At 36.5% G+C, this 22,950-nt stretch overlaps 1 protein-coding gene across 1 annotated transcript in view; it reads left to right on the top strand.

Annotated features, from left to right (window-relative positions):
• htt (huntingtin) overlaps window positions 1-22,950 on the top strand; it is a 1,164,033-nt gene that overhangs the window by 982,573 nt on the left and 158,510 nt on the right. Inside the window, exon 51 of the mRNA XM_090393484.1 lies at window positions 20,869-20,983. Within this exon, the coding sequence (XP_090249610.1) occupies window positions 20,869-20,983 (115 nt within the window). The remainder of the gene's footprint in view (window positions 1-20,868; window positions 20,984-22,950) is intronic.

Raw genomic sequence — 22,950 nt, 5'->3', positions numbered from 1 at the left:
TATGAGAGAAATTAGTCAAAACACTAAATTAGCTGTATACAAGACAGTGTTCAAACTAATTTTAACTTATGTATCTGAGAGCTGGGTCAGAAGTAAAACACTTGACCAAAGACTAGAGACCACAGATATGAGAGTCCTGAGAAAGCTTATAGACATGAACAGATGGCATCAATGGCAATATCATATTAAAAACAAGGATATTAGGAAAGAACTTGACTGTCAGCATCCAGGAGTGTGTTAGCAGAACTAAGCTCAGGTGGTATGGTCACTTAAACAGAATGGGAGAGGAAAGATTGGCAAAACAAGTGTTCTATACTAGGTTGGCAGGAAAAAGACCCAGAGGAAGACCAAGATATAGGTGGATTGATATGGTAAAAATTGCCTTAGAAGATAGAAATATAAGATGTGATAATGTTAGTCTTGACAGGTAACCTTTCAGTGTGCATGTCAGTCAGGAATTTGATGATGATAATGATGATATAATGTAATGTTAATATTTTAAACAGTATTAATAAAACAAGCTTCATTTTTATATAATTTCATTTCCAAATTTAAAAGAATCTGTTTAAACTTCTATTTCTATTATCAGTGATGTTATACCAAAAAGTACTGAAATGCCACTTTTACAAAAGGAAAGAAATACACAGAAATTTTACATGTGAAATGCAAAACACATATTTCATAGGAGCTCATCATGACAACACAGTAAGACACAAAATGAACAGACAGTTAGATGAAAGCGAATGAAATTACAATAGACATAACAAATGCATTCTTTCTATATCTTTCTGGCCCTTCACATGATTCTAATAGAAACCATCGGAAACTAAGCAGTTCATCAACACTGCAGCAAGCACACTTAGTATGCAGACAAAGGAACACATGGCTCACTAGGATACAAAAGTAAAAAACAATTTAAAAAGAATTACTAAATTAAAAATAAAATAAGATAAAATTCAGAAAATTGTACCATTTCTGTAAGGTTTCCATATAGGGTATACATACATTGAATAGATTATTCACATAAATTGAATATGAAAAGTGCATCTGAAAAAAAGTGTAACTAAATCAAGCTATGAATAAATATAAACGTGTGTGTAAAGTAAATAAATATATATATATATATATATATATATATATATATATACAGGTAACCCTCGTATAACACGGTACTTATACAATGCGGTTTCGATATAACACGGTCTACAAATTATAGTAACTCTTGTTCAATGCGGTACTTATGCAATGCGGTTTCAATATGACACTGTTTACAAATTGTAGTAAACCCTTTATCTTTTCATATATTCTTCACCATGCGACTTAAAAATCAAATTTTCTCTTTGTTAAATTTGCGTCTGCCCGTATCGCAGATGTAGTTATAAGTAATGAATTTATATTTGGGGAAATACCCTTTAGCACACCTGTACGTCAATTTTTTTTACCTTATAAAGTGTTTATTACTGAAAATTATCTTCATTTTCTGCCAGGAAAGGGTATTAAAAATCGTAAGTCTGGTAATCTCAAGCTGAACACTTTATTTTCTGGTGAGTTACATACAATATGTAATGCTTTTATTATATAAAAAAATTATTTTTATAGTAATGGCCATTTAAAGGGCTTTTGCGATATGGTTGAAAATGAAATTAGTGAATTAATTGATGACGGAACAGATTTAAATGAGGAGGAACTGGTATACGATTAATAGATGACGTCGAACCAAACGGGCAGGGAAAGTTCTTCCGAATTTTGAATGTGATGAATCTGTGAAAGAATTCAGTTTAAATAAATTAGCAGAAGGAATGGACTTAGCAAGAAAGTTAGGAAGTTATTGTATGGATAATGATCCCTCAATGGAGTGCTCCGGAAAATTCATGAGACAATTGGCTTCATATTATGAACTTAATAAAAAATTGCACCATAGTGATAAGCAAGGTCTTATTACTGACTTCTTGATAACTAAACCAGCCAAAGTATGCAATAAGAATTATACAAATTATGTCCAAGAGATTTCAAGTGATGACGACGTACAGCCACTCGCAAATAAAGAACATCTACGAAATGTTTGTTTTGAAGACAGTGATGACGATTAAAATATGCACTTTATTTTATTTTCCCTAAAACATTTATGCATTATGTACAATGAAGTTTACGTAAAATTTGTAATTTTATAAATTTATACTATGTATTTGTTTCATAGTTTATATGTTTTCTTAACTTACATGAATTACCTGAATTAAATAAAAATATGTTTTTGTTGGGTATGTCATTATTATTTATATAATATTTAAAAAAAACGATTTCGGAACATAACCCTACTTTTTCTAAGTGATCTGAGTCTCACATAACGCAATTTATATAAGCGCCATTTCTATGGAATCTGACATCCGCGTTATATGTGGATGTTAGGTTATATATACAAGAGTAGTTGAAAAGTTCTTGTCCTAACAATGAAAAAAACGAATTTATAATTTCAAAATTATTTTTATTTTTCAACATAATCTCCCTTAAAACTAATACATTTATTCCAGTGATGCTCCAGCACTATTATCCCATCCCTGTAGTGGTTCTCAGTAAGATCTGCAAAATATCCCTCTACAGATGCAATCGCCTCTTGATTTGAAGAGAAATGCTGACAAGCGAGGAAGAGGTTTAGTTTTGGAAAGAGATAGAAGTCACAGGTAGTCAAATCTAGGGAATAGGGTGGATGTTCCAACAATTCATAGTGCAGATCCCTTAATTTTCCAATTGTCAAAACACCTTTGTGGGCAGGTGCATTGTCCTGATGAAAGGTGATTTTTTCTTCGGCAAACCGGGTCTTTTCTCAAGAATTTTTTTGTCTAGTCTGGTTAAAAGATCGGAATAATATTCTACGGTTATTGTTTTACCCTTTCAAGATAATTAATAAACAAAATGCCTTTAGCATCCCAAAACACCAATGCCATGACCTTTCCTGCTGTGATGGAACCGACTTTGTTTTCTTTGGCACTGAACAACCGGCTTCTGTCCACTGTTTTGACTTCTGTTTGGATTCTGGTGTGTAATAGTGAATCCAAGTCTCATCCATAGTAATAAATCGACACACAAAAATCAGTTTTATTCTTGTTAAACTGCTCCAAGCACTGTTCAGAGATTTTCGTGCAAGTGTGTTTTTGATCTGTTGCGAGCAATCGTGGCACCCATCTTGCGCAAAGTTTTTTCATTTGCAATTCATGTTTGATTCTTCATGCAAAATATATCCTACACGTTCTTTTGAAATAGTCTCAGCAATTTCGTGCACTATGATTCACCGTTCATCCAATACCATATCGTGCACTTGATCAATGATTTCTGGTGTTGTTACACTTTCTGGATGTCCTTCATGTGGATCATCTTCAAGGCTGGTACGGCCATGTTTAAACTTGGCATCCCATTTCTTAATTGTCGGAAACAAAGGAGAAGAGTTCCCATGTACTTTTATGAACTTCGAATGAAAAAAAACTACTTGATAGAATGACTTGCAATTTCACATGGATGCTTATGACAGATGTACCAATCTTGCCAATAGTGTTGCCATCTATGGTCGAGGCTGAGAACTTTTCAGACCACCCTCGTATACTCACACACACACGCGTGCGCGCTGCTTGGGAAGAAGTCAACAGACATCCCTATGGACAAGGTGTATCATGCCAGGTAATGTCTCGTGTTTGTAGCCAGTACAAATTGGACGAATATGATGCTTCCACGTCATTGCAACTGTGTCCTAGTGAAATTGCTGCAAGAAGGCAACTGCTGGAGTTTGAAAGAGGCATTTGGTAGGATGCCATGTTGCAGGCCTATCTGTTCAGCAAATTGTTGACAAATTGAACCATCCCAGATTATCCTGAGATGTAAGCACAAGGAGTCAACTGCTGCTATCCACATTGGCAACCCACCACACTCACTGAACATGATAATAGGATGCTACAAAGTATGATATGTAAAAACTTCCATTCATCAGCTGACACTTTGAATGTAGTTCCAGGCATTGGAACATGAACCTGCACAGGAACATTCAGAACTGAGACTCACAACATTAATTTCCATGGTAGGACTGCAATATGCAAGCCCCACATTACCTTAACCAACACGTAGCATTGTTTTCAGCGATGCAAAAAGCATTTATAGTGGAACATGGAAGCTTGGAAATGTGTGTTTTGGAGTGACGAATCACATCACACTCTCTACTGAGCATATGGATGGGTATGGCAAGTGCCCGGTGAACATCTCTTACCGAAGTGCATAACTCCAACTATGAAATTTGGAGGTGGTAATGTGATGGTATTCTCCTGTTTTTCCTTTTTTAACCTCGGGCCTCTGTTTGTTGTGCCACGAACACTGAACTAACCGTAAGAGGTATCTGAAAATTCTGGACAGTACAATGCTTTCTACTTTGTAGCATTTCTATGGAATTGACCATTGTCTCATTCAGCAAGACAATGCACTGTGTCATAAAGCTGCTGCTGCAAATGTGTGGACACAAACATCGCCACACTTGACTTACTTCCACAGAATACTGATCTCAACCCTATTGAACATCTGTGGGATGAACTGGAGCATGAGGTAAGGTCAAGGGATATCTCCCACAGCAGTTCAGGAAGAATGGTCCAAAATTCCCATTGATTGCTATCATACACTTCTGTAAAGTAATCACCATAGAATTACTGCAGTCATGGCAGCGAAACGAAGTTGTACATCTTATTAAGGTGGGCACCATTGCTGTTTGATACTCACACTATGGTATCCATTGACTTCTTTGCAGTGTATATTTACTTTACATGTATATATGTTTATTTATAGCCAGGGCCGTACTTACACTTTTCCTGGCCTGAAGCACTAGAAACTTTGAATGCTCCCCCCCCCTTTCATTTTTTGGGACCCTTAAATTGGCCCTAATTTTCAGGAGCCCTCAGCTAGAACCTTGTGTACCTGTGCATAAGTATGGCCCTGTTTATAGCTAGATTTTTTTGAATGCCATAACCTTCATTGCACTTCTCACACACTGTAATATGTTCCTTCTTTTTATTTAACCTAATGCTCCATAAATCTATAACATTTTTGCTATAACATATACACTGTGATATGTATATGCAATTGTGGCATATGTTTAACTATTGTTGCAGTTATTCACTGTAAAAATTCATAGAAAAACTCAATCTCTGAGTTGAAACCTTCTCCATTGCTGTTGATCACTTCTTTATTGTCACCATTTTTGTACTGTTAACTAGTAACAGTTATTCTTAATAGTAATGTTACATAAACATATATATGTAAAATCTTGTATAGAGAGAATTTTGCACAAAATTCTTATATACTGATTTTACTTGAGAAAGAAAGTCAATACCAAATACTTGTTGTTTAATTAACAATTTTTTTATAAGTATTTTATGTAATCTGGTAAAATATTAGAATGTATTGCTAAATTATTTGACCGAAAATATTGTACAAACAAAGAGATAGCCCAGACAGGATTAGAAATGTGGACCTGAGGCTATCACCAGGCGCAAAGGACAGCGAAGTTACGGGGTTTTCCTGCCATGACTCAACAATTTTGTAGGGGGAAGGAACTCCTGGTAGAACATCTGGGGAACTCCATCTGAAGAAGTCCCAAGGTCGTGAAGGTAGAATTAAAAGGAGACAGGTGCTCTGCTCCTGGCTCACTCTGGCTATCGCTCTGGCTCTCTTTTCCTGACTTGTTTCATTGTCACTTTGAGGAGGTCCCTATGTCCAGCCGTTTCAAGGATGGGGGAAGGATATCCTGTTAGCAGTATTTCGACGATGACAGGAGATTTTTAACAATGGTGACGGCCTGTTCCAGAATCCCATCACAAAGTTCCTTAAGCGATTTCCGAGAATGCTGTATCGTAATTACAGTGGAGTGGTGTCTGTGTGTAGTTCTAACGGGAAGGAAGATTATATTCGTGAACTCTAGGATCTTGAATGCTGAACTGGCTGAGGCAGGTTTCAAGTAAGATTATTGTAGAACTGTTATGGAATGTGAACCTTAGAGCAGGAACTGTTGATCATATAGTTGCTAGTATAATGTGAAGTTGGAAAACCGCACTTCTAATTTGTTGTGAAATAGTTTTCTACAGAATGATGAGCATTTGTTAATGTTGAAAGGCTATTACTAAGAGTTAAGGGTTAAGAATTAATGTTTGAAGGAGAGATTGAATGTGAAGCATAGCTAAGCATAATTCTGTTAATGGTCTGAGTTAAATGGAGTAGAAATACGTGTGAAACTCGTCACGTGTCTGACATATATGTGATCAAAAAAATTTGTCTTTGTCTTTAACATGTTTGCTGCCACGCTCCTCGGGCATAGTTTGTTCCTGCACGCCAAGCGCTATTCGCGTCTTCAAGGTCACTACGAGTAATCTCGTAGCCAGCTTATCAGACAGAATTTTGTTTCATACCCCAACTACAAGTAATCTCATATCACCCTCCCCACCCATATATTACATGCGCTGACGAATGTGTTTATTGCACCTAGTCTGTAAAAACCTTCAGTTTCACCATGACCAATAAAAGAAAACTTACTGACAGAATTAGAAGCTTATGCTAATATGAGTGATGATGAATTTAATGAATTCATCATTGCAAATGGAAGGATAAGAGGTAAGTTCTTTCCATTTCAAATATGCACAAATTTGAAATGGTTGAAGCAAAATATCGGAATGGTAAAATTCAATTAAAACCAAATATCGTTAGGGACTATAATTTGGGTATGTCAGGCATCAATCTTTCTGATCAAATGTTTTCTTACTATTCCCCTTACGAAAGACAATTAGATGGCCAAAGAAATTGGCAATACGCATTTTTGATATATACATTCAAAATGCACATAAATTTTATAATATAATTACTGGAAACGCAATGACTGCTTAAAATTTAGAGATCAATTTATCTCAGTTTTTGTTGGAATGGATGAGCTTACAGCATCACAGAATATCAGCAGGATTCGGGATCTTCATTATTTGGAAATTTTACCACATACAGAAAAAAATATTCGCCGACAAAGCCATGCCGAATATGTACACGAAACAAACAACGATGCGAAGCACGTTATTATTATTGTTCTGTTTGCCAGGAAAAACCACCATTGTGCGTGGAAAATTGTTGTAAAGTGTATCATTCGTAATTTGAATAAATTGGTTTTTATTTTATTGATTTCATTTTATTATTTTTATTGATTTTATCAGTTTTAAATTGATTTACAAATTACGTGTTATACTACGGATTAGCTCGCACTTGGCATAGGAGGTTGTTAATCGACATACGAGTATATTCGTAGTTGGCTTCTGAGGCACATATATAATATACTATATTTTAGTTGAAATTATTTCCCTTCTATCAAGCCCCAGACATGCTCTCCGCTTTATTCAGAATCCAAGGGTCCAAATTAAGGTAATTATACTAAGGGTTAACTCGTGTTTGGCATAGGAGGTCGGTAAATCGGCATATGAGTATACTCATAGTTGGCTTGTGAAGCTCATATACGAACTACGAGTATACGCGTAGTTGGCAGCGAACGTGTTAAGTTATAGGCTAGAAGTGCTGATTTAGTTAATTTGAGAACCAGACACGTGCATTGCATTGTTAGCTTAGCAGAATTGATAGGAACCAGATAAAAATTGATATGTTCAAATCCTTTCCTTTTATTATTATTATTATTATTATTATTATTATTATTATTATTATTATTATTATTTGACACCTCCAGGGAGTCCAAAGACTCATCGAGGGAGAGTGTGCCAACAGCATCGAACGATTGGCCCCCTTCCCCTTATGTTGTAATTGCCATGTCGTAGTATGAATAAATTGTTTTGTTTGTTAATAACTTGCTTGATTTCGTCTTACCAATGCACTTCTCATAAAAATATGAGAAGTACATTGGTAAGTTAAAGTTAACCAACTGACTAATAGTAAGTTACAAACGTTGCTTGATTTAGAACTGAGTTTTAGAGATAATTCCATGTTCTGCTGAGCATTTTTCTTACATGTATAGGAAAGACAAATAATTCCTATGCGCATCTTTAATAGCACAGTCGTTATTGAAATAAATTTTTAAAGATCAGTGTAAGAGAAAGTCAGCTAGTTAGACAAAGGAAATTGGTTCCAGCCAGAGGTAATTTCTGAATCTATATTCCACACACGTGAAAGTAGCATAGTTATGACTTTGAGAGGGGAGGGAATGAAATTGTAGACTAAAAGGATTAAAAGTGATAAGACTGGCTCAAGTAACGATTGCAACTCGAAGCACGACTAATAATAAGAGAAACAAAAAAAATATAATATTGAGATATAATAAGAGAAGTTCAAAAGGTACAACTTAGATAATAAAGTAAAATAAATAATTAAAAATATATCAACGTATATTATTTTTTCTGTTGTCGCTTTGAGGAGGTCCCTATCCAGCCGTTCCAAGGATGGGGAAAGGATATCCCGTTCCGACAAGTTTCATAAGTCGTTTGACTTACATCTTCAGGGGTAAAAGGTAACTGAAAGTAAAAACAACAAAAAAGAGAAATTAATAGTTCATACTATACAGTTGTAGTATGAACTTGGGTTCATGTTAAAACAATTGAAGACTTCATCAGGTGCATGAAAAGAGAAATACAAGAAGAAAAAAAATGTTGTAAGAGAGTAATAGCTACAAATTAACTTGCAAAAATATTTTATATTTTTTTTGTATGTGGAGGTTTCTGTGGGTTTCGAAGTTCATAAGACATATTCTGGTAATTGGGCCACATTTTTTTTTATTATTATTATTAAGCTAAAAGCACAATAAAGAAATAAAACCCGACAAGTTTCGTAAGTCATTTGACTTACGTCTTCAGGGGTAAAAGGTAATTGAAAGTTAAAACAACAAAAAAGAGAAATTAATAGTTCATACTATACAGTTGTAGCCATCTGACTGTTTATAAAATTTAAAAAAATCATAATGCAGATTCAAAGCAGTGATAAGTTTAAACAATGCTGGATGATGCCACGTTCTGTTGTTCTCAATCATAATGTCTGAGGTCTGACTGAGGTATATTTTTTATCAAAGCTGACCAAACTTGGTGCAGAATTAAGCCTCGGTTTTTATTGCATTGTGTCGAAATTCTAATCATGTTTGCAACTTCTTTAAATTTCCTTATGTAACAGTTTTTTTCTATATAAGACATGTTTGTTTTCTGCCAGAGTACATTGTGGCCGGTGGAAGTGGTATGGAAAGCTAGACCTGATTTGTGTTCTCTTCTGTTTTGTACATCCTTTTGGTGTTCATTCATGCGTATTTCCCCAGATCTTGTCTGTCCTATGTAGCAGATGCTGCAAGAACAATAAATTTTATAAACACCTGGTTTTTTAAAGGATGATGTGGAGGTTTCGGGGGGATATAGAAATCTTGAAATTTTTTCCAGCAGCAGAAAGGCTACTTTGATGTTATGTTTGTTTAGTAATTTAGCTATCTTGTCTATAACATTCATGATATATGGAAGCATGATGGCGTTTTTGAAATCTTGTTTCTGTGGGATGCTTGTAGGAGTGTGTATGGAGAATTTTTTCGATTGTCTTGGGTTCATGATTTTTTTGAGGATCTGTGTTAAATATTCCAATTCTCTGTTTTTATGTGCTGGAAATATTATAAGCTCTGTCTTTCAGGATTTTTATTAGACCAATTTTTTTGCGACGGGTGGTGGTGTGAGGCCGCATTAAGAAATCTTCCTGTGTTGGTGGGTTTTCTATATATTGAGAAAGAAAGTTTATTATCTTTTTCATTGACTTCTAATAGGATGTCAAGAAAAGGAAGTTTTATAAGTTCATCTTGTTCTAAAGTAAATTTTATATTCTTATGTAAATTATTCAGGTGATTTTTGAAAGCAATGAGTTCATCTGTTGTTCCTGGCCAAATGATGACAATATCGTCTACTTAGCGTAGCCAAATTTTTGTTTTTTTATGATAATTGATTAAACCATTATTTTCAAAATTTTTCATAAATAGGTTAACTGAAGCCAGAGAGAGGGAAGATCCCATAGCCAATCCTTCTTTTTGTTCCCAAAATTTGTCTTGATACATGAAAAAAGTATTATTTATGCAATGCTACGATGTCTGGAGGAAAGAGGTCTTTAAGGAGATTCACAGTTTCGTTTCTTGGAACATTTGTAAATAGGCTGATAACGTCCAAACTTGCTAAGATGTCTGAAGGTCCAATGTAAATATCTTTTACCTTCTCTATAAAATGTGCACTGTTCTTGATGAAAGAAGATGTTTTTCCTGTGTGAGGTAAAATCATGTTAGTGAGATGTTTTGCTAAACGAGATTTCAAAAACGCCATCACACTTCCATATATCAAGAATGTTACAGACAAGATGGCTAAATTACTAAACAAACATAACATCAAAGTAGCATTTCTGCCGCTGGAAAAAAATTTTAACACAAATAAAACTTCAAGATTTCTATATCCCCCGAAACCTCCACATCATCCTTTAAAAAAAAAGTGTTTATAAAATTTATTGTTCTTGTGGCATCTGCTACTTAGGACAGACAGGAAGATCTGGGGAAATGCGCACGAATGAACACCAAAAGGATGTACGAAACAGAAGAGAACACAAATCAGGTCTAGCTTTCCACACCACTTTCACCGGCCACAGTGTACTCTGGCAGAAAACAAACATGTCTTATATAGAAAAAAAATGTTAAATAAGGAAATTTAAAGAAGCTGCAAACATGATTGGAATTCCAACACAATTGCTTAATAATAAAAAAAAAAAATGTGGTCCAATTACCGGAATATGCATTATATTTTATATTGTTGGCCATATGTAAATAGTATTTTTTCTATTTAATTATGTCATGTAGCCGAGTAAATCCATTCTATCAAATATATATATATAAGGTGGCATTCAAGAAAAGATCGAACTTTTTAAATAACATGTCAACCAGCCCAAAGAGAGCACTGCAGCTACTGAGCGCATCTAGCAGTAGGTTTTGACAACAATCTGCATTTGCCCCATTCCGCTATGAGTAGTATTTGTCAAGTTACATGCACAAGCTGTTCATTGGATTAGTGACAAAGTGACAATGAAAGAGCTTGAAGTAACGTGCGTGCGTGTGAAATTTTGCTGCAAATTTGGTAAAAATTTTACAAACATTTCATTTGCTTAACCAGGCATATGGGAGGACTGTATGAGTCGAATCCATTGCTATAATTGGTTTAATCATTTTAAAAAAGGGCAGAACGTCGGTTGGTGAAGATCCTAGGCCTGGACGACCTTCCACATCAACAGACGATGACTATGTCGAGAGAGAGAGAGAGTTCCTACTTAAATTGTACATATTTGGTGTGATGTATTAAAATAAAGAACTTTTATTGTTAAAAGACCAGAAGATAAATGATAAAATATACAAAAAGCCAACAATTTTCACTAGCCACTGTCTAGCATTTTCAAGGCTGAACTGGTGTGAAAACAAATGCATTAAGTTACATGTAAAACATACACTTTAGTAACTGTTAGGCCGTTACATTTGATCATTCATGTGGGGGGGGGTGGGGGGGGGGGGGGGTGGGGGGGGGGGGGGGTGGGGGGGGGGGGGGGTGGGGGGGGGGGGGGGTGGGGGGGGGGGGGGGTGGGGGGGGGGGGGGGTGGGGGGGGGGGGGGGTGGGGGGGGGGGGGGGTGGGGGGGGGGGGGGGTGGGGGGGGGGGGGGGTGGGGGGGGGGGGGGGTGGGGGGGGGGGGGGGTGGGGGGGGGGGGGGGTGGGGGGGGGGGGGGGTGGGGGGGGGGGGGGGTGGGGGGGGGGGGGGGTGGGGGGGGGGGGGGGTGGGGGGGGGGGGGGGTGGGGGGGGGGGGGGGTGGGGGGGGGGGGGGGTGGGGGGGGGGGGGGGTGGGGGGGGGGGGGGGTGGGGGGGGGGGGGGGTGGGGGGGGGGGGGGGTGGGGGGGGGGGGGGGTGGGGGGGGGGGGGGGTGGGGGGGGGGGGGGGTGGGGGGGGGGGGGGGTGGGGGGGGGGGGGGGTGGGGGGGGGGGGGGGTGGGGGGGGGGTCCTTTCCCCATTCAGTCATATTCTGTTTTACTGCTTGTTTGAATTTTAGCCACTTATACCAGTTCCAGGTAACATTATTCTAGTTTGAACAGCAGGTCTGGAATTTGGTTGAAAAGATCATTGGAAAATTTGGTAGAAGTCTCCATGGTACAGAACTAATCTCTACTTGTTCCATGCAGCAGAATTCAAGTAGAACTGGATTATGATCTGACATGTTGATGTGAAAATGTTTTATATGAATTATCCTATTTAAGGTATATCTTGATCGAATTTATAAAGATATAAATTTGATCAAGACAGGTAGTAATACCCTGATTCATGTATGTGTAAGCCTGAAGATTAGGATTTCAAATCTTCCATATGTCTACTATTGAGCATTATCAAGACATGTTAAGTTTGTATAACCCACTTTTCCACTTGTGGGGATATCCTCCTACGAGTGAAAAATAACTTCACTGGTAAGTCTTTAACTTAGATTTTGGATGAACCTGATAAGGTCTTCAGGTCTTCAATCTGTGAAGGAGCAATTATGTAGTTTGCTTCTTGTAAACTGTTTTCCAAATTTTTTACACTTACCTTTCCGTTATTTCAATTTCATGCCTATTGTTCTTGATTTGGAATCTAGTTATTTTCTTTTCATGTAGATGATAATTGTACTGAGAACACTTTGAATCAGTAAACTTTATTATTTTCTCTTTAATTGTATATCGTGTTTCCCTTTATTAGCATGAGATGGTTCTTCATAACCTGAAGAGTCTTCATTTGATGATCTGTAACTTTCTCCATCTTTACATTTTATATTACTTCTTTTTCTTTTAGATGTAGTTCCTTTTTTTAACACCTTTTAATTTTTTTTGTTTATCCTCATTTTTTTTTATTAATTCATCTTTCCTTTTTGATGATCCTGTCTGCATATTAAGTTCTTTCATTTGTGTCACTTGCTTTTCTGTTTCTTCTCCGGTTTCTCCTTGTAGAACAGTTTCATGTGTTTGCATTTTGTCTTGTATCTGTTCAGTTGTTATACTAAGTTCATTATTAGAAATTTTAACTGATTTTGTTCCATTCATATTTGACTGGGAAAGTAGCTCCTGCAGTTTTGAGACTGATTTCTGGCTGATTTGGTTGCACACTTTTTGTGATTTTACCAAGTATAGTTTGTTTAAAAATGCCATCTTTACTAGATTGAATTGGAAGATCTGTTAATGCGGTGTTTAGAACTTTCGCATTTCTGAGAGAGTTTAAGCACACTTATTAGCAATATGTCTGATATCCATGCAATTGAAACATTTAGATTTGGGGCAGTTGCTACCCAAGTGATCATATGAACCACAATGCAGGCACTTCCTTTGTACTCGGATAGTTTACCATAACTCGGCTTGTACCTTTCTAGTAGCAAGGCTTATACGTTGGTCATACATAACTGGTAATTATTTTACGGAATTAACAATGCATATGAAGTATATTAATTAAAGATAACTTTAATAAATAACTTCTGTATTTCGGCAACGTCACGTTGCCATCTTCAGGAACATAAAGATATGGTATGTGCACGCAAGGCACTAACAAAAGCAAATGAGGAAGAAAGCAAGTAACTAATATTGCTCCTAAAGTCCTAATGGTCTCCTCTGGTGGGCTGATTTGATTGACTTGGTAGTTGGGCTGAAGTTTTCAAAATGTAAGTCTCCCAAATTTGGGGTAGTTTCATGCACCCAAATTTGTTGAGGTTAGGAACGTTTTTTAGAGCTGCTGAAGATTCCTTGAATAATCTCTCGTATTTAAACTTGCTGCAGTGTATTATTTTTGTTTTCTTCCAGCGAATTCTGAAAAGGGTTCTAAAATGAAGAAGCAGAAAGGGAAATGGCCCCAGTCCAGCATGGAGAGATCACATCGAGTGAGTGGGATCAGTGGAACTAGCTGTAGATCCAGAAATGAGCTGTTGTGTTTGTATACCAATGCTAGAAGTATAAGAAACAAGGCGGATGAAATGGTTGCACTAATTGTGTCTGTTCACCCAAAGATTGTCGGAATAAGTGAGACATGGTTAGATGAGGACGACGTCCTGATAGGAATAGAGATGGAAGGGTATGATATGTTTCGTGAGGATAGAAGGGGTAAAAGGGGAAGGGGAGTGCTATTGATGATAGAGAAAGAGTTAAGAGTTATGTTCATACAAGGTAGAGATGCAAGAGGGAAATAGGGCCAGTGGTTTTGAGGCAGTATGGTGTCAGATAGAGGTGAATAGAATCAAATACTTGGTGGGATGTTGTTATAGACCTGGTAATGTGGATAGTGGTGATAATGAAATGTATAGTCAAATTAGCCAAGCAAATAAGAAAAGTGTGATCATTATGGATGATTTTAATTATGGCAATATAGACTGGAATGAAGAGATAGCAACTGGAAGTAAAGAAAATGAGTTTCTTGAGTTTTTGAGGGATAGCTACCTCAGACAGTATGTAACAGAGGGCACACGAGGATTAAGGGTCTTGGATTTGGTCATCTCATCAGAGGATGTAATTATAAATGAGGTGTTAAATCATCCACCAATTGGTGAAAGTAACCATGAGGTGATTACCTGGATGGTTGCCAGCAGTGCAAGGATCCCTGTGAGAAAAGGGTATATATGGAACTACAAGGGGATGATTATGAAGAGCTCAGGAGACAGCTTGCAGGTGTAGCATGGAATGAGGAGTTAGCTGGAAAAGAGATCAATGCAGCTTGTGGGATTTTAAAAAACTATCTAGTACATGCAATGTCTAAATGTATTCCAATGGTGAGAAGGTTAAATAAGGTAGGTGTGAGATGGATGAATAAAGAGATTAAGCATGCAATACAGAGAAAAAGGGCATCGTGGAGGCAACATAAGATAAGTGGAAGTAACCAATTTCATGAGGTCTATAAAGACCAGGCAAGGAGGGTGACTTGGTTGGTGAGAGTAGCTAAAGAGAGGTATGAACAGCAGTTAGCTAATGAAGCCTAAAAGAATCCTAGGAAGTTCTTTCGATATGTAGCCAACAAAAGAAAGAATGATTATGGAAGGATGACATTGATTGGAGGAAATGGTATAAAGATAGCTGTTGCAGAATGTGTGGTGGAGATACTTAATGTGCAGTTCATAAAGATCTTTCAATCTTGTGAATGTGACTTCATGGAGAGATTGAGAGCAGTTGATGAGGAGGAGGAGAAACTGACTGTAAGTGAGCAAGAGGTGTTTTGGGAGTTGAGTAAACTAGATGTAAATAAGGTTGTGGGACTTGATAATATATCACCGCGTATTCTGAAGGAATGTGCCAGAGAGTTGACACTTGCCTTGACATTTTTTTAATACGAGTCTTGCACTTGGTCAAGTTCCTAAGGAGTGGAGGGAGGGCAAGATTGTGCCACTTCATAAAGGAGGTGATTGAACTCAAGCATCAAACTATAGGCCTATCTCTGTGTCAGGTGTTGTGGTTAAATTGTTGGAGAAGCTTGCGAGAACTAGGATCCAGAGTTGAGTTGACAACAATGGTGTAATCTTTGATGGACAGCATGGATTTGCTAAAGGGAGGTCATGTTTTAGTAATCTACTTACTTATTACAATAAAGTGACTGCTTCCTTGGACAGAGGAGAAGGATGCACAGTAATATACTTGGATTTCACAAAAGCTTTTGATAGAGTACCTCATAATAAGTTGACAGTCAAACTAGAGCAGATGGGGTTGGATATTAGATTAGTGCATTGGATTGGAGACTGGCTATTTGATAGGTATCAACAAGTTGTGTATGAGGGTGTGATATCCAGGAAAAGGAAAGTCACTAGTGGAGTGCCTCAGGGTTCTGTTTTAGGGCCATTACTATTTAACTTGTATATTAATGATATTGGCGAAGATTTGAATGGAGATATTCAGTTGTTTGCAGATGATGCAAAGTTGGGACGAACCATAAAGAGTAGTGAAGATGTTGTGGCCTTGCAAGAAGATTTGAATAAATTGAGTGATTGGGCACGGAAATAGGGATGTGAGTTCAATATTGCAAAATGTAACTTTTTAAAATTTGGAAAACAAAAATGGGATGCAGAATTTATGCTTGGTGAGGATATATTGTTGGAGGTGGAGGAAATAAGAGATATGGGGGTGATAGTGGATAAGGATCTGAAATTTAGGGGACACATAGCCAAAATTGTGAAGACAACACAAAGGCTTCTGGGAATGATGTGGAGGACACTTGTAGAAGTAGGGAGATTCTTGTTCCATTGTAATGGACTATTGTGCCCAGATTTGGTCACCTGGTTTTCAGAAAGATGAAGAGATGTTGGAGAGGGTCCAGAGGTGACTGACTAAAGTAGTTTCTGATCTCTGGAATGTCGAGTATGAGGAAAGATTGAGAAGATGTAATTTGCAGAGTCTGGTGGACAGGAAGAAGAGGGGGAGATATGATAGAGACCTACAAGTTGGTAAGGGTTCTTGTGTAGAGGCTTAAGTGCTGTGAGGACATTATGTTGGAGGTTTAATGGACTTTTTACAGCACTCACAAAGAATTAAAATAGAATTTAATACTTTATTAAAATAATTTAATACTCAATAGCCTACATCCAAGAATCCAGTTTACTATGGAAAAGGAAAAGAACAATTGTTTACCTTTCCTAGACACCTTAGTCACGCGCCTGCCTAATGATACACTTGCCTTCACTGTATACAGAAAACCCACACACACAGGCAGATACATTCACAAACTCTCCCACCACCACCCCTCACAACAATATGGCATCATTAAAACCCTTACCAAGAGAGCCCACAATCTTTGTTCCAGTGGAACCGCCCTCACTACTGAGCTTAACCACATACACAGAACTTTCCTCTCCAATGGCTACAGCGAACACAGTATCAAAAAAATAATCAATTCCTCCCCCATTCCCCGTCCCTCTCATCAACAAGAATTTAAAAATGCCATCACCATACCCTACATCCGTGGCACTTCGGAAAAAATAGCTAAGATACTAAAAAAGTATAACCTACACACAGCATATAAGCCCTACCGCAAACTGGCTACCCTTATCCGTTCTACGAAAGATCAGCTCCCTCCTCTCTCTCTGCCTGGAGTTTACAAAGTACCCTGTTCCTGTAAGCTTGCGTACTTTGGACAGACAGGCAGATCAGCATCCATCCGCCTAGAGGAACACAAGTCGTACATCGTTAAACACAACTATGGCCATTCAGGCTTGGCTGACCATGTTTTGGACACCACCCACAGAGTATCATGGAAAAAAACCACCATGCTCCACCACAGCAAATTCAAGAAAGAGAGACTTTTCTTAGAAGCAGCAGCAGCTCTCAAAAACCAACCAAATCTTAACAAATACGGTTGCATTAAGCTTCCGAAGATTTGGGAAACAGTCATCGCCAGAGGTCCCACCTTACATTCCAGGCCACCTACAACTGCCCTTAGAGGGCGCTCCACCTAGATAGGACTTTATTGTCACCCACGTGGTTGGGCTTAGTATTGTAAGTTTTTGTGTGCATGTTACATTAATTGTCTTTGTAATCCCCGTAGATGTCCTAGTGACTAGGACGAAATATAGGAAGTATTAAATTCTATTTTAATTCTTTGTGAGTGCTGTAAAAAGTCCATTAAACCTCCAACATAAAGTTGGTAAGGGGTTGTTATATCAATGCTGGAGAAGTTCTACATAAAGTAGTGGAAGATAGGGGGAGAACCAGAGGTCATCCCTGGGGGCTGTATAAAGAGGGTGTGAGTAGGCGCGTGAGAGGCAGGTTTTTTTCATGCAGAGTTGTGAATGATTGGAATGCCTTGCCTGAGATTGTGTGTCTGCAGGGAGTTTGGATGTGTTTGAGACACGGTGTGATGGGATGTGTCTGTGATAAAAGGACCTCCCAGATGAGTCTTGGGTAATAATAATAATAATAATAATTTTATCTCATTCACATGCAAACCATGTAAGAGCTCCATGGTTCACTAAATGTATATCTTGATACAAACTATTTCATTTGAGTTGATTGAATTTATTATTCTTTTGCTATTGATATTTTAAGTTGCAGTGGACTAGAGAAGCCAATATCATATATAAATAAATATATTATTCATTGATTATGTATATACAATTATTAGCAATCATTTTTAAAAAGCTGTATGAATATGGATATTATTTCTGGGAAAACTCCCAACAATCGTAATAGTTACTTAAAAAAGCTAGTTCTAGTGGGTTGAAACCACCACTATCACCAGTAAAATAAAGTATTTGTCCAGTATTTGTAGGTTTTCTATACACAGATAGGTTGATACTATTATTGGTTTGTTTCTTTACTAGGATGTCTAGGAATGGCAGTTTTTCATCTTTTTCAATTTCTAATGTGAATTTGATGGCATGGTGGAAACTATGGATTTGGTTGAGGTAATCCATTAGTTCTTCTTTCGTATGATCCCAAATTAGAAAGATATCATCAACATATCTGTACCAAATTTTTGGTTTTGGAATGATCTGGGATAAGATTTTATTCTCTAGATCTTCCATGAATAAGTCAGCACAAGGAGGAGAGAGGGGGCTACCCATGGCTAATCCAGTGAGTTGTTTATAGAATTTTTTGCCAAATAAAATAGAAGTTAAACGGTGACTGAACAAAGTAGTGATGTTTCTTGGGAACAAGTTGTCTAAGATGTTGATGACTTCAACCACTGGAATGTTTGTAAACAGAGATGTAACGTCCAGGCTTGCTAGTATATCATCTTCATAGATAGGGATGTTTTTTAATTTATCTATAAAATGTTGTGAGTTTTTAATATAAGTATCCAAGACGTGCATGTGTTGTTGTAAAATCTTTGCAAGGTACTTGGACAGTTGGTAAGTAGGAGAATAGATTTCATCAACTGTTGGACGTAATGGTATACCTTCTTTATGAATTTTAAAAATGCATACAATCTTGGAATTAGCATGTGCATTGATTTTAGCTTTCTTATTACTTCTATAGGCCAGTTAGTCATTCCACGTAATAGTTCATTGGTGTCATTATGGTTTTTTAGGGTAGGATCCATACTTCATAGACAGACATGTCAGATACCAGATTTTTAATTTTTTCCTCATAATCTTTAGTATTTAATATAACTGTATTATAACTCCAATAGTTGATGGAATCTATTCTCCTACTTACCAACTTCCAAGTACCTTGCAAAGATTTTACAACAACACATTCACATCTCGGATACTTATATTAAAAACTCACAACATTTTATAGATATAAAAAACATCCCTATCTATGAAGATGATATACTAGCAAGCCTGGACATTACATCTCTGTTTACAAACATTCCAGTGGTTGAAGTCATCAACATCTTAGACAACTTGTTCCCAAGAAACATCACTACTTTGTTCAGTCACCGTTTAACTTCTATTTTATTTGGCAAAAAATTCTATAAACAACTCACCGGATTAGCCATGGGTAGCCCCCTCTCTCCTCCTTGTGCTGACTTATTCATGGAAGATCTAGAGAATAAAATCTTATCCCAGATCATTCCAAAACCAAAAATTTGGTACAGATATGTTGATGATATCTTTCTAATTTGGGATCATACGAAAGAAGAACTAATGGATTACCTCAACCAAATCAATAGTTTCCACCATACCATCAAATTCACATTAGAAATTGAAAAAGATGAAAAACTGCCATTCCTAGACATCCTAGTAAAGAAACAAACCAATAATAGTATCAACCTATCTGTGTATAGAAAACCTACAAATACTGGATGTTACCTCCATTTCAACTTGTCTCATCATATATCTCAGAAACTTAGCATTATCCATATGCTCAAGAAAAGAGCTATACAGTACACAACAGACCAAGATGACCTAAAAACGGAATTAACTACGATATCCAGAGAGCTATCTTTAAATGGTTATCCAAAAAGACTCTACAACAAGATTCTCTTGACTGATATACCACATAGACAACGTGATGATATTCAATACATCAGTACTATTACTATTCCGTTTGTCAGCAGCATTTCCAAAAAAATTGGCTAACCTTCTAAAACCACATAATATCAGAGTAGCATTCAAGCCAGTCAACACTATTCGGAAATTTTTAAGATCACCGAAAGACCCTCATCCTTTCTACAAGTACTCTGGAGTATATAATATACCTTGCTCATGTGATATTAGTTATGTAGGTCAAAGAAGCTTTGAAACGAGAAAGAAAGAACACATAGGGTATGTCAGAAACAACAGACAAGACATTTCAGGCCTTTCTTGCCACTTTGCCTCTACCAACCATCACATTGAGTGGGATAAGAGCCTTATGCCCTATATAGAAGATAACTACCATTCAAGAACCTTCAAGGAAGCAGTTACAGTCTCCCGCACAACTGAAAACCTAAACAAGAATCAAGGTCTAACCTTACCAGAAATTTGGAAAGCTTTAATTAGATCATTAAACATCAAAGAAATGAACTTTCATGACAATTACATCATGAGTCATAACAAATAAATCACGTTCCCGAGACACACGCATTGTCTCGCACAATACTAATTTTTGTATGAATTAGAACCATCAGTTATAACCTACTTTGTTACCTTCATATAGCTTACTAATTTTGTATTCCCTGAAGATGCCAATAGAAAAATTGGCAAAACATGTAGGACCATAAATTAAAAGCAACTTGACTAACATTATAAAAAAAGTGTAATAGTTTATAAATTCAAAATATATTTAATTTGAGTTTTGAATTACCCAAATTTTATTTTGTATATGCACATGTATACTTTTTCCTCTTTTTCAAGCTTATTGTAAATATTATTGCATTTCTCTTAATCTCTGTAATATGCTCATTTGTTTATAGGCCCAGTAGTCAAAATGAAGACCATGTTCTAGTCATGTGGGCTGTAGCATTTTATATTATTGAAAATTATCATGGTGAAGTTGCAGAAAATGATTTTAGTCAAAAAGTTTTTCAGGTTAGTGTATCTAGTAAATATTGTCATCACATTTTTGCTTTTATATTTCACTAGATGTGTAAAATATGACACATGAGCATGTCCCTTTCCTGATTTTTTGAAGAAAAATGTAAGCGTAGACTCTGTTAAAAAAATAATAAATATTTATTCTTAGCTTCTACTAATCAGTAATAAACAATTTTATAACAACATTTGGGGCTTTGACTGCCATTTTATCTCCCCTCTATCTGGACACTAAAAGCTATTAAGCCTATATTTACTAACAGACTGATAGTGTTTTGTTTGAAATAACATATATGTATCATTAGTAAGGGAAAAGTACTTTATTTTCTTTGGTTAACCAATAGAGTGAGTGGCAGTAGTTACCTGGAGAAAGCTTATAACAGTTTACTCTTAATTGCAAACTTATAAGCATCATAGGAATAGTTTGTAATAATGCAGGGTATTTTGTAGTGCATAATCTGTTATAGTATATTTGCTGTAGTGAATTTCTTTTAGCATAACAGTGTGTTTATGGCGCTTCACCCAAGACTTTTCAGTAGTTTATTGTGGGAATTGATTTGATACCTTGATGTTTGCTATAGTGAGAACACGCATAGATTGATATAGCATAAATGTTAAATGAATGAATTTGTCATGAAGATGGAACAGTGACTTATTGTTTTGCAACAAATAGTTGCTAATCATGACTGAAACCGTTGTAAGGTTTACTAACCTTACAATGTAAAGTATCACTAACCTTACAATTCTTACCATTGTAAACATTGTAAGGTGGTGACACAGTGGTTGGAATTAATAGACCTTAATGGGACCAGAAGTGGTTGGTTACTTAAAAATGCTAGTTAATGTAAAAAAGGTATTCTTGTTTAATCCTTTATTGAAGTCTAAGCAAACAAAGTTTGCACACAAAATATTTTCATAACGAGGTTATTTATAGTGACAATTTTGAATTTGAACACCTATCCAAATTGGATGAAATCACTGGAAGATGGAAATATGTGCCCAATGCATTTAATGGTGCTGTGCCTTAGAGCCTCCATCAGTGTGTAATTTAAATTTATAGCATCAACTAGAGATTTGTTTTTTTAGAAAGCAGACTGCTTTAAAGTGCCTTGTGTAAACAGTAAAGAGGCTTTTTTTTATTGCCATACCACAAACTAATAGAATTCTAAAATAGTTGTTTTCTGCTTCATGACTTTCATGGAAGGGTTAATTCAATATGAAAATTCTCGGGAAAATCGAGCGAGATGACATTAATTGAAAGCCATAATTAACAATGAAGATATTCATTATTAATATTCAACAATGTGTAGGTAGAACTAATCTGAGATGGAATGGTTATCATTTAACCATTCCATCTTAGATTATCTCTGCTTACACATTCCTTAATGTTAATAATAATGCAAGAAATTTGCAAGTTTAACCGAACAGTTGCTAGAAGCAAAAAATGACAGAAAAAAGATGTAAAAATATCATCAAAAATAGATTAATGCAGTTAGGACAGCCTTAAAAGACAGAAAAATATTAGTTAATCAGATTAATAAGTCAAATAAATAAATCACTTTAGAAAACAAAAATTGTTGAAAAAACTCTAACAATGAATTTTTAATTGTGTCAGGCTTATAGGATCCTGATAATATGAGGATCTGTTCTTATTCAAACTTTACATTAATAACAGAGGGAAGAATTTGATGGGTGACATACAAAGATAGGAAGAGTAATCAAGATTGGGACTGATATACAGAATTCTCATAGAAAGCCTTATATGCTGGTTATACATAATTATTAATTGACTTAAGGAATTCACAACATACAATAGAATATAATTAAATTAAACTTTAATATATTATATTTCCAATATTTCGGCAACATCGCATTGCCATTTTCAAAGGAACTTACAATAAAGGCACGTGCACGCAGGCACTACATACAGTAAATGAAGACAAAGCAGGAAGCTATCGTTTCTC

This window comes from Typopeltis vanoorti, chromosome 5 (genome assembly GCF_054136105.1).
Source record: "Typopeltis vanoorti isolate ZY-2024b chromosome 5, IOZ_Tvanoo_1.0, whole genome shotgun sequence".
Classification (NCBI taxonomy): domain Eukaryota; kingdom Metazoa; phylum Arthropoda; class Arachnida; order Uropygi; family Thelyphonidae; genus Typopeltis; species Typopeltis vanoorti.
The sequence above is the reverse complement of the archived record's forward strand: the minus strand, read 5'-3'. Positions and strand labels throughout refer to the sequence as shown.